We start from the raw sequence: 12093 nt of genomic DNA, 5'->3' as shown, positions 1-12093 counted from the left end.
TTCCTGCTGGTTCGGCCTCCCCTGTGTTCCTAGAAACGATCCCTTCTCTTCCAGTCTTACAAGCAGTGCCCTCACTCGACCCTGTCGATCTACATAATGTATATGTCTTACCTGGTCTCCTATCTGTCTTTGGTCTCTTGCATTTCTAATCAGTCCTTTCCTCTGTACTTTCTCGAAACACAGTCTTAGGCCAGTCCTGTAACCTAGTGGTTCAAGGAGAACCCTAGTGGATCCCACATGACTGACCATGATTTGAATCCTGGCCCCAGTGGCTTGAAAGTATGTGTGCATATCCCAAATCCCAAAAAGATGAAGAAATGCAGAAGCGATTGTGATTGTGGCATAGCCACACCTCATTGAGGGGTGCTTTCTCCCTAAGTCAGCCCCCACATTGAGTGTACACACCCTCTTGCATTTACAAAGTCATAAACTCATCTTTAGAACTGACACCAAAATATTGCTAGCTCCCCATTATTCATGTGGGAAAATTCATACTTCTTAGTTGTTAAAGGTAAAGCCCTTGATGTTATTTAACCTACTTCTCCAGCTTTGCTTCCTCATGATCCATCCTTTTAACCTTACCCCAAGAACTTTGTGTTATACTCTAGTCAGCCTAGGCTACTTGTTCTTTATGTTTTCCTTTTTCTTGTCACTCTTCAGCCTGAAATATCCTTCCTCTCTCCCTCCTTTCTAGTCTGTTGAAATGCTACTCACGCTTCAAGGTTCCACAGAAATACCCACTCCTCCATGTAGTTTTTTGTCAGTGTAAGTTACACAGTTATCTCTAGTTTATATAGATGTGTCAAACATGGTTACTTTTCTCAAAATATTCTGAGTATGTGCATGCAAATATAGTTGTAAATAATGCTGGGTGGAAGAAGCAGACAATTAATTTTTTTGTTTATTTGTATTTTTAAGAGGTTTTTGCCTTGGGGCACATGTGCTTGTCAGAAAGAGTGAGACAGAGACAGTGAGACAGAAAGGGAGAAATCACTCCCCAGGGGTTACGGCCATGTAGCCAATCTTTTCTCCTTCACTTTCCTTCTGGGATCTTGGGCACACATGCACACACACCTGGCGTGATTTTCACCAGTCTGGGACTAGAACTGTGGTAGGCCATGTGGAAGTCCAGTGACATACTGTTATGGCATCTCCTGGCCCCTGTTTGTTTTTGTTTTTAATTCGTCAGAGAGCATGTGCACATGCCAGAGACAGAGAGAGGAGAGAGAGAGATGCAGAAAACTCCCATTGCAAGTGACCAAGTCATAGTCCCTCCTCCTTTTACTCCCCCCCCCTTCAGGATCTTGAGCATACATGCACATGTACCCAGTACAGTTGTTATGCCCCAGGTCCAGGACTGGAGCCACATAGTAGGCTATGTAGGATCTAGCTACCTTAACCACTAGGCCATGAGCTGACCCACAAACTGTTTTAAAGACATAAGTTCCAGTAAATTAAAAAGTTATGTATATTTATTTACATGTTTTAAGTATATATGTATGTATGTATGTATATGTGTGGATATTTCTACATATATACACATGGAGACAAGTAAGGACAAAGGCAGAGACTGACTGGAAGAGAGGGTAAATGTAAACATTTGAGCCTGGTGTTTACTAAGCCTTCTGAAATTCTTATTGGAACAGCTAGAATGAGTGCTTTTTCAAAAAGTTAGTAATATATTTGCTAACTTATTTTATTCATAAAAATGCTTACTTGGACTTAGATAGGTTTCCATTTTGAGGCTGAACCGTATTTGGTCCTGTTGCAGGAGGCCCGCCAGTTCTTCCCTTCCCTGTTCCTGTATTGAGTGGCTGAGTTGGAGGGAGCTTGTTTTCTTGCCAGATTGTGTAGTCATAGTCACAGGAGCTGAACACTCCCTTCTACTGTGGAAGGAAAACATTACTTTAGGTGATTGTTAGATGGATGAATAAAGGAATGATCTCTAAGATCTTTTCTAGACCTCATATTCTGAGATACTGTTGGTCATGAGAGAGAAAAATGCTTAAAGGAAGTGATTTGTTCTCTGCTCTAGCTCCCTCTCTCGTACCCATTTCCATTGCCCTTCTCTTAACTCTGAACCACCATTATGTGTGTGCTGTATGGGAATTCGAGCATTTGGCTTCTGAGCCAGGAACACGACTACCTGTATTGTGTCCTTGGCTGTGTCCCTTTCTCAAACTGGACCTTTGTTTGCACATCTTTGAAATTACAAAGGTGAGACTAGATACTTTTTGATGTTCCTTGCAGCTTTAATATAGGTTTATAATTAGTAGGTTTTATTTTTTACCCTGTGGTCACTAGCCTATTTTGAAGTTAAGAAATAGCTAGATTAGAATTATTCACAGAGACCGGTGGATGGTATAATGGTTACATTGCTGGACTCCCACGTAGTTCACCGTGGTTCTAGTCCTGGACCATGCAGCTTAAAATTCACTCCTGATGCGTGTGTGTGCATGCCCAATATCCTGAGAGGAGAAGGGATTGCAGTGTGACCACTTCCTCTTAGGGGATGATTTTTTACTTTCTGTCTCTCTGTCTCTTTCTTTCTCACTGGTGAATGCACATGCCATATAGCAAAAAAGTCTCTCTCTCTAAAAAAAGGATTATTCACAAAATGTTTTTGTCTTCACAAAATAATATAGATAGCAAAGTAGAGCACCAGGGTTGCAATCAAATATGTATGATTGGTAAATATGCTAGTTTTATCACTATGTCAACTTACTATCTCTGTTTCTCTTTTCGATAGATATTTCTCAAGTCTTTAAAAATGTTACTTGTAGGAATATAAACTGCAGTGTTCTGAAGATATCTTGTAGGAGATTAAAATGTCATATACTTCAAATATGCACACTAATTCAGATCAGTCTAGCAGTAGTAGACAATTTTTAAAACATATGAACTCTGGTAATCATTATAGATTTTCTTGACTAAAAAAGAAATTCAAAAGTCTTAGTGAAGAAGAAGGCCCCGATTTAAATTCCAAGGGACAAACTAATCTTTGATATATGATGTTTGAGCCCAGAGTTGCTTCTGGCAAACATAATTGTTACTGCTTAAACAAGTATTTCTTTTATAGTAATTAGAATTTTTTTTTCATTGTGATGGGTAGTCATAAATATTAACCAACAGCAGTGCAGGAATAATTTATATTCAAATTGTCAGACATCACTCTGTGAACACATAAAATAATTTACATTTATCTAGCCTTTTATCCTAAAGTGTTCTACTCATATTTCTTTATAATCTGATTGCAGGCTATATATAGCTTGCCCACCTGAAATAGGGCAGCAACCAAAATAATTAAGATAAAAGACGCTCCTTCACAAAGTGGAGGAAAGAAGAAAATGCATAGCTCAACAACACATTCTGAGAAGTGCATTGTTAGGTGATGTTGTCATTGAGAAGGCATTGTTAGAGTGTGCTTACACACACCTAGGTGTCATCACCTACCAGATACCTAATCTGTATGGTATAGTCTATTTTAACCTATGGGATCACTGTCGTGGATGCGGTCTGTTGCTGACAGAAATACCACTCTGCAGCACTTGACTGGATTTTTTACTTCATTTCTATATGCTCTTATGCCTGTAGGACTGGAGAATCCATGTTGACCAAATGCACCAGCATAAAAGTGGAATTGAATCTGCTCTGAAGGAGACCAAGGTATATGAAATACTCCAGATGAATCAATATCTATCTACCCATCTGTGAAACGCCTACCATGGAAGAACATGAAAGAAAAATGACGCAACCCTTACCTTTTGGGCGTTTACTAATCGAATGTGCTGTAGTACATTTCAACACTACTACTTAAACCTAATTTATATAAATCCTCATATCACATTTATTACATATAAAGAGATATATAGGTATCGTATAGATACACTTATATTAGAAATATTTTATTATTCTTTCCTCCCTGCATCCCAGGGGATGATAGAACTCCAGGCCAGCAATACTTAGAACCTCAGCCTCCTGAGGCTTGCTGCCTTTCCAGAAATGGGAACGTCTGCCATGAAGAAATAGAGCTTCAGTGAGAAATTAGGGGTCTCACGCTAGAGCTAGAGTTGAGGAATCTACTTCCAACTGGAATATTGCAGTCATCTTGGGATTGTGCTAAAGGAAAGTTTATGTTATTCCATTACCCTGATTGTGAGCTTTATTTAATGTTAATTACAATCACGTAAATTTCAGATACGCATAAGGCAAATGAATTGGCACTACCAGGTGCCTTTTTTATTTTGACATCCTGCAAAGTGTGACTAAAATATTCTCTTCACAGACTTTTTTGTTATTGAAAATTCCTGTCCTCTTTTACACACTTGGCTGATCATTTGTGGAATGAAGTGAGGGAGATGTAACCCATCTTTAACTGCATTTGAAAAAAAAAATAATCTTCTAAAATCTTGTGGAATTTACAGGGATTTTTGGACAAACTCCACAATGAAATTAGTAGGACACTGGAAAAGATTGGCAGCCGAGAAAAGTACATCAACAATCAGCTTGAGCACTTGGTTCAAGAATATCGTACAGCTCAAGCCCAGCTGAGTGAGGTAATTTAAGAATGATTTCCAGAGCCCAGCAGCAGGTGGTGTGGTGGTTCAGGCACTGGACTCCCAAATGGCTCACCATGTTTTGAGTCCTGGACCTGGTGGCTTTAAAATCACCCTGGGCACATGTGCATTGCATGAATGGTCAGTCCTGAGAGGAGAACAGAGGAGAAGGGATTTCGGAGTGGTCATCACTCACGGGGGGGATAATTTCTCACTTTTCCTCTCACTGTCTCTCTCTGGTAAGCACAGGTATCCTATGGTAAAAATCTTAAAAGAAAGAAAAAAAAAAAAAAAAAAGAATGATTTTTCAGGGCTTTACTCCAACTCATGACCCCGATCCCTAAACTTGACAATTTTCATTTGGGAATCATGAAATGCTTTTCACAAAGAGCAAAAACACAGTTATTCTCTGCCCACTTTAACAAGCCAAGTGAAATATAATTCCATACAACATAAGATAGAAATTGACTCCTAGAAGTCTTTAAATGTACTTCATTTGATATAAACAAATGAAAGCATACATTGTTAGGGAACATGGCTTAGAACAGGAGCAGAATGTCAGGATACCCAGTTTTGTTTTTAAATCCGTTGTTAATTTACCAGAGGAGTAGGAGGAAGAAGAATAGCATGCATTTACATGTGTCAGAGGGAAATGACAGCTCTTGCTGTAAAGGCTCATAACCACATGATAAAGAGCATGAAAGTGAGACACTCTCAAAGACAAGCAGCTTAATTAATGAAATCAGACAATTTTTTTTTTAATTCTAGAATTTTAACCCCCCAAAAAATCTCTAGCCTTTGAGAGCAGTAGTTCTTTGTAGTAAGACTTTCCTTTGGAACTTATGATCCCTATTTCCTGATGTAAAAGAAGATTAGCAAGAACACTTGCAAACATTCGTTGAAGGTGTATTTTTTTTTTTCCTTCAACAGACTGTTAGGAGAAGGGAAAAAAAGTGGGAGTAAATTTGAGATATTTCTATACTTTCAGGAGTTCCTAAAAATGAAACAGTGATCTTTATATTATTTGTTCAATTTATTACTCCCTCATATATAGGCTATTCATAAATATTGGGTTGTCAGGAAAGTCATGACACATTTTTGCATAGAATAACACATCATGACTTTCCTGACAACTTAATTTTTTTTAGTTTAAAAATGCCATAAAATTCTCTGATTAAAGTCACCATGTACCTGTCTAATATGAATATTAAATAATTAATTGTTAAGATTGGTTTCCAAGAACATATTCCAGTTGATTGTACTGTCATACTGTTTGTTAATCCTTATTAATTGCCAAACCTGATGTTCTACTTTGATTGATTTTTTTTTTTAACTAATTTTCTCTGCATAGCATGCAAATTAGATTGACCAAAAGTCATTCTCCTAAACTGTTCAGGAATGGCCAAGGACAGTTTGTATTGTGAACTGTGCCCATGTGAGTTACACAGTCAGTATGTGAAGGTTAAGATAGTTTATCATGCTATAGTGCTTCAGTTAAATACATGGTGCCTATTAGGGACATAAAATAGCTACAGCTAAATGTCACTTTCACAAATGTATTCACAACAAGGAGGGGAGTTGTCATAAGATGATATGTAGAAATTGCCAACACAAGGAGGTCAAATTTAAGTAATCTGCTTCTGTTTTGAATTTGTCATTAAACAAAATGTTTTGCCCCTTAGGCACGGGAGCGATACCAGCAGGGAAATGGTGGAGTAACGGAAAGGACCAGACTTCTGTCTGAGGTACAAGCCAGCCTCTTGCAGAGCTTCTCACCTGTCAGAGGGCCCAGCTGCCTGAGCCATTGGGTGGTGTAATACTGTACTGCTTATTTCAGTAATTGCTTCCAGGGGCTTTCAGTCATTTTCCTTAGAAGAAAATCCCAAATTTTCTTATCAATCAATCAATCAATTATTTATTTATTTATTTAGGTTTTCGTAAGATTCTTGAAGTTGCTACATTAAATTCAACATAAAACCTGCTCATAATTGTACCACACTTAAAACTTTCCTTAATATTTACTTTGTGGATAATAATTATAATTACTATATAGACCAGTAGGTACAGCACTGGCTTAGAAATGTATCACAAGTTTTAGGGGTAAGCAGGTACATGGTAGTTAAGGCACTGAGCTCCCACAAGGCCAACAGCAGTTCAAGTCTCAGACTCAGGGGCTTGAAATTCAGCACACACACAGATTGCTTCCAGGGGCTTTCAGTCATTTTCCTTAGAAGAAAATCCCAAATTTTCTTATCAATCAATCAATCAATTATTTATTTATTTAGGTTTTCGTAAGATTCTTGAAGTTGCTACATTAAATTCAACATAAAACCTGCTCATAATTGTACCACACTTAAAACTTTCCTTAATATTTACTTTGTGGATAATAATTATAATTACTATATAGACCAGTAGGTACAGCACTGGCTTAGAAATGTATCACAAGTTTTAGGGGTAAGCAGGTACATGGTAGTTAAGGCACTGAGCTCCCACAAGGCCAACAGCAGTTCAAGTCTCAGACTCAGGGGCTTGAAATTCAACACACACACAGAGAGAGAGAGAGAAAGAGAGAGAGAGGTGTGTGTGTGTGTGTGTGTGTGTGTGTGTGTGTGTGTGTGTGTCTGTGTGCAGACCCAAAATCCCAGGAGGAAAATGAAGGAGAAAGGATTGCAGCATGGCCATCCCTGCTGGAGGGTGATTTCTCACTTTCTCACTTTCCCTCTCACTATCTCTTTGGTAAGTGCACATTCCTTATGGCAAAAAATGTAAAATTTATTTTTAGTGATTGTTGTTGATAACTTATATGTGACCCAAGTATTTTTTGTCTACAATTGGGAGTGGCTTAAAACTACTTTCTTCTGAGAACTTCTAGGCTATTTCTACATATGGTGCATTTATTTTCATGATCTTGCAAAATATAGGTATGATCTGATACACATTCCCATTTGTCACTGAAGAGCTAGGGAAGGTGGAGGGGGGAAGAACCTTGCAACAAGGTCAGTAGCCAATTTGGCACTAAAATCAGGATTTTATCTTTGGTTCCAATCCAACATAATTATCACAAACTTTACTGTTTTGACAGTAAAGAATTAACCTTCTTTTATAGAGATTATTTGAAGAATAGTTATTTTAAAATCCTAAAAATATAATATTAGAAATATTTAAACTCTAATTCTGTGGTGCTTCTAGGCAACTAAAACATTATGTAGAAGTAAAGTGCTCACTTATGCTAGGTAAATTAACACTTGAAGGGAGTCCAGGGAACCATTTAGTTCTCTTAGAGAAGGTAGTTATCCCCAATTGTAATGTTTTAGGTGCCTGAAAAAAATTAATTTGCTTTACTTGGATGAGCCCTTTATTCCCAGGGAAGGCTTTACTCACCAGTGTGATAAAAAAATATGTTACACTAATTTTGGCTTTGTTCTAGATCATATAAAATTTTTTCCCCATTTTTAAAAGATGATATTTTCTGGCTACATGAATGCTAGCTTGGAATTGTGCTAATAATAGAAACAATAATAAGTAGTACAATCTCAGTGTCAAGTGCAGGTAAGAACCAAGATGGCAGCACAGTGTGCCTTTGGAGTTGGAGTGTAGGCTTTGGATAGAGCAGCAGAAGATTTATATATATAGCCACATGACTGAAGTGTTTTTAAGTGTCCTATAAAAGAAAAGGTAACAGTTTCTTATGGAACTATATAATTAGAAAAGGTTTAGACACTCATTAGAAATACAGAATTCTTTAGATATTCAAACAGATGTTTACATTATATTAATTAATAAGGTTGTTACTGAATGGGGGCAGTGGATGTTAGGAGATAATTATAAGGTTTAACTACCTGGTGCTGAAACAACTTTGTTTGTTCTATCATGTTGCAACTCGAGAAAGCTAATGTGCAAGTAATTTGGTGAAGTTTACTAAAGTCAGACAAATTACCAGAAGATCACGGGCTTTCCATATCTGTAAATGCTCCCTATTATTTGATTTTGCCCAGAATGGTACTAATATCTTTATTTCCCTGTTTCCCTTTATGTATGTCTAGTAGAGGGGTCCTCAAGAAGTTCACAGAAAGGAATATTATGAAAAAGCTATACATGGATTTCAAAATGTTGTGCACCAGAACACTCATATTTAATTCCCCTTTTTCCCACAAACTTTTTGCAGTACTCTTGTATTTAAATAAATTTTTCTCAATATGTCATTCAACATTTTTTAAATGTTATGAAAATTCAGTGTTCATGAAAGCTTATTTTCAATGAAAGGTTACAGAAGAGTTGGAAAAGGTAAAGCAAGAGATGGAAGAGAAGGGCAGCAGCATGACCGACGGTGGTGAGTACTGCCAGGAGGGAGGAGCAGGCGCAAGGGGACTAGCTCCTCAAGAACCTGCCTTTCCAGACAGTGCTAACAAAGGGGAGGCTGCCACCTGCAAGGAGCTGTTGGAGCCAGCAGGAGGTGCAGTGGTTAAGGCACTGGATTCCCATGGAATCAACTGCCGTTCGAGCCCCATGCTTGAAACTCACTCTGGGTGTGTGTGCTTGTGTGCATGCCCAAGATCCTAAGAGGAGAGTAGAGGAGAAGGGATTGTGGCATGGCCTTCTCCCTGGGGAGTTATTTCTCGCTCTCTGTCTTTCTGTCTCTCTTTGTCTTCCTGGGGAGTGTATGTGCCTTGTAGCAAATCTCTCTTAAAAAAAATGGGGGCTGTCTGTTCCATGTGTGAGGAGAGGCACGTGTTGCCAATTTGATGAATGATAATCAACATACTGTTTGCTTATAAATTGGCTAAGAAGAGTAATAATTTTTTTTACTTTAATTTAGGTTTTTTATTTGAACCGAATTGATTCAAAGATAGATTAGGAAATATTTAAATAAGTACTTTGATATGCCAATTTAAAATATTGTTTTATTCTGTTTTCATCAAATGAATTTCATTTTTCCATTTTATGTATAAAAGGGCACTAAGTACATGCCCCAATGACATGAAAACAGTGATGTGGTATCCTTTCTTTTTCCTCATCCTCAGTAGGCCTGATTGGGCAGGGGTCAAACAGAGAGGAATTAAGTCCTCCAGTAATCATCCTCCATTGTGAGCTGGTTATTTTGACACGGGCCAGTGGTGAATGCCTAAGGCTTTTCAATGCCCTGGAAATTATCTGGAGTTCTAATGAAATATGTGGGTGATCTTTCAAATAGGGATGCAGAGGGGTTTTGTTGCAATGTTTTAAATTGCCCATTATCTATATCTAAAAGGTAATTTCTCTCTTCCTGTTTTCCCCCTTTGTATCTCTATTCCTAAGGACAAATATAGTAACCCATAAAATCATATCAAATACATTCTTAAATACTGTTCAGCAGCTCTTCCCCTAGACAGGGAAGAAGGTGTGGCTTCAGTACATCATATTCTATATCATTTCCATCTTAGAAATCTCAGGTATCTAAAATGCCACAGCAAAGCTTGTGAATATCATCAGTAAGTTATTGGCTGTGTTTTTAACCCTATTTTTGGCTTAAGACAAAGTGAGAAAAATGACACAGAATCCTGGAATACACTGATACTCCAAGTGAACATTTTTTATTCCATGCTATTTTCATTCTGCAGCTCCTTTGGTGAAGATTAAACAGAGCTTAACAAAACTGAAGCAAGAAACCATTCAGATGGACATCAGAATTGGTGTTGTGGAACACACATTACTGCAATCAAAACTGAAGGAGAAGTCCAACATGACGAGGGACATGCATGCAACAGTTCTTCCAGAGTCAACAATAGGCTCCTATTAAAACATGCTCTTTTTCATGCTTCTGATTAGTTGGTTTTTATATCAAATTACATTTCATGTTACATAGATTTCAAAACAAAATTGTACCTCCTAAAACATGTTCACTGGGTATTTTTTACATATATACACACACATATTGTATCGTGGTGGGTTTGATGATTCCAACCATTACCTTGACTATAATGTGTAATAAAGTAATTAAAAATTCTCAGTGTCAAAAATGCTTTCACTAATCATTACTTATGGCAAAGCTCCCACCTGGTGATTCCTTGCCCTTCATATTCTTTCATAAGCTAAAGTAAGTGACCTGCCTGTACAGGTCTGTCACCATGGACGCTTAACATATTCTGGCCTCTTTGCTTTATTCTACTCTACAGTGACCACTTGTGACTAGAGGCTGCTAAGGATGGGTGGGTGGAATTCTTCATAACAACCTAAACTATCTTTGCCCAACTTTATATTGGCTTGTTGGGAACGTCATGATGCATTTTTGCATAGAAAAATATGTCCTGACTTTCCAGACAACCTAATAGTTGTACCATTTTGCAAGTGAAAAAGGCTTCAGCATCCTTATTAACATTTAAAGGTTATAACTTATCATGAATATTTCATATTTCTGAGCAACTTTCTGGACTAGGGCTTCTAAACTGGTGAAATAAGTAATATTAGAGGACCAGGTTTAGAGCTGAGGAAAACTGGTCAGGGGAGCACTAAACAGAAGATAGCCTCTGTTTACTTTATTTTTTGCTATGGAAGTATGCACTCACCAGATAGAGGCAGAGGGAGAGCGAGATAAATCACCTTATGGCCATAATCTCCTCTCCCCATTCTTCTTCTGGGATTTTGGGCATACACACATGCCCAGTGTGACTTTCAAGCTACCAGGTCTGAAATGTGAACCATGAAGTCAGCCATATGGGATGTAGCTCACCAGTTCCCTCACCACCATGCCATCAATTGGCTCCTTGTGTTTATCTTTTAAAAATAAAGCACTGTCAGAAAATTTTCATAATTGTGCTTTATTTTAGGACAACAACAATAATGCAATTTTATTATCAATTTTATCCTAATAATTTCTCTCCTGAATTTTTTTTCTTAGCCTTTACTGTCTATACATATACCCCAGCACATATGTGCGTGTGCACACACACACACACACACACACACACACACAAAACCTTTGCCTTTCCCTCAAGCTAAGTTTAGGTAAGAGAAAATCAGTTTACAAAAACTACTATTTAAAAGGATGACCATCAGTACAATTTATAAATATATCAGTTTATTTCATTTCTCAAGACAACAGGGAGAAAAAAATCCACCTTGGGATAATAGGCAGTTAGAAGAAGTCTGAAATTTTCCTCTCCCTTTACAGTCATTGGGAAGAGCCTAGTAGAAAAAGTGAAATGTAACATTTGGTTCTGGGAATTTATCTGCATAAATATTGTCATGGCTGAGCAGTTTCTGGATGAATTCAATCAATGCAGAGAACCCTTTTAGATAAATCAGAGCTCTCCATAAAATGTATTTCTGCTCAAAAGCAAAATGCACAATAATCTAAGAACTCTCCTAATGAGTAGTGTGAGCAGCCTATTTTTACCACTTCTTTGAAATAGGCTGGTTTGTTCAAGTTGGGCTACATGTCCCTTCCTTTCTTTCCACAGAACACTGTTGCTTATCTCAAATAAAGAACTTATACTACCTCATAACTTTTTAAATTCTTTCTGTCCTCCCTAATAGATTTAACTGTTTAAGGACATGATCA

The 12093-nt window shown here is 37.6% G+C and overlaps 1 protein-coding gene across 2 annotated transcripts in view; it reads left to right on the top strand.

Annotated features, from left to right (window-relative positions):
- The window catches only part of IFT57 (intraflagellar transport 57), a 61578-nt gene extending 51040 nt beyond the window's left edge, over nucleotides 1-10538 (top strand). For both annotated transcript variants that reach the window (XM_006170768.3, XM_027769205.1), the window contains 5 exons: nucleotides 3595-3666; nucleotides 4425-4556; nucleotides 6239-6301; nucleotides 8820-8886; nucleotides 10154-10538. In XM_006170768.3, the coding sequence (XP_006170830.3) occupies nucleotides 3595-3666; nucleotides 4425-4556; nucleotides 6239-6301; nucleotides 8820-8886; nucleotides 10154-10332 (513 nt within the window). In that variant the 3' untranslated portion in view covers nucleotides 10333-10538. The remainder of the gene's footprint in view (nucleotides 1-3594; nucleotides 3667-4424; nucleotides 4557-6238; nucleotides 6302-8819; nucleotides 8887-10153) is intronic.
- Nucleotides 10539-12093: the final 1555 nt, after the last annotated feature.

The sequence above is a fragment of the Tupaia chinensis genome, unplaced genomic scaffold (assembly GCF_000334495.1).
Source record: "Tupaia chinensis unplaced genomic scaffold, TupChi_1.0 Scaffold148904_1, whole genome shotgun sequence".
In the NCBI taxonomy this organism is placed as follows: Eukaryota; Metazoa; Chordata; class Mammalia; order Scandentia; family Tupaiidae; genus Tupaia; species Tupaia belangeri.
The sequence above is the reverse complement of the archived record's forward strand: the minus strand, read 5'-3'. Positions and strand labels throughout refer to the sequence as shown.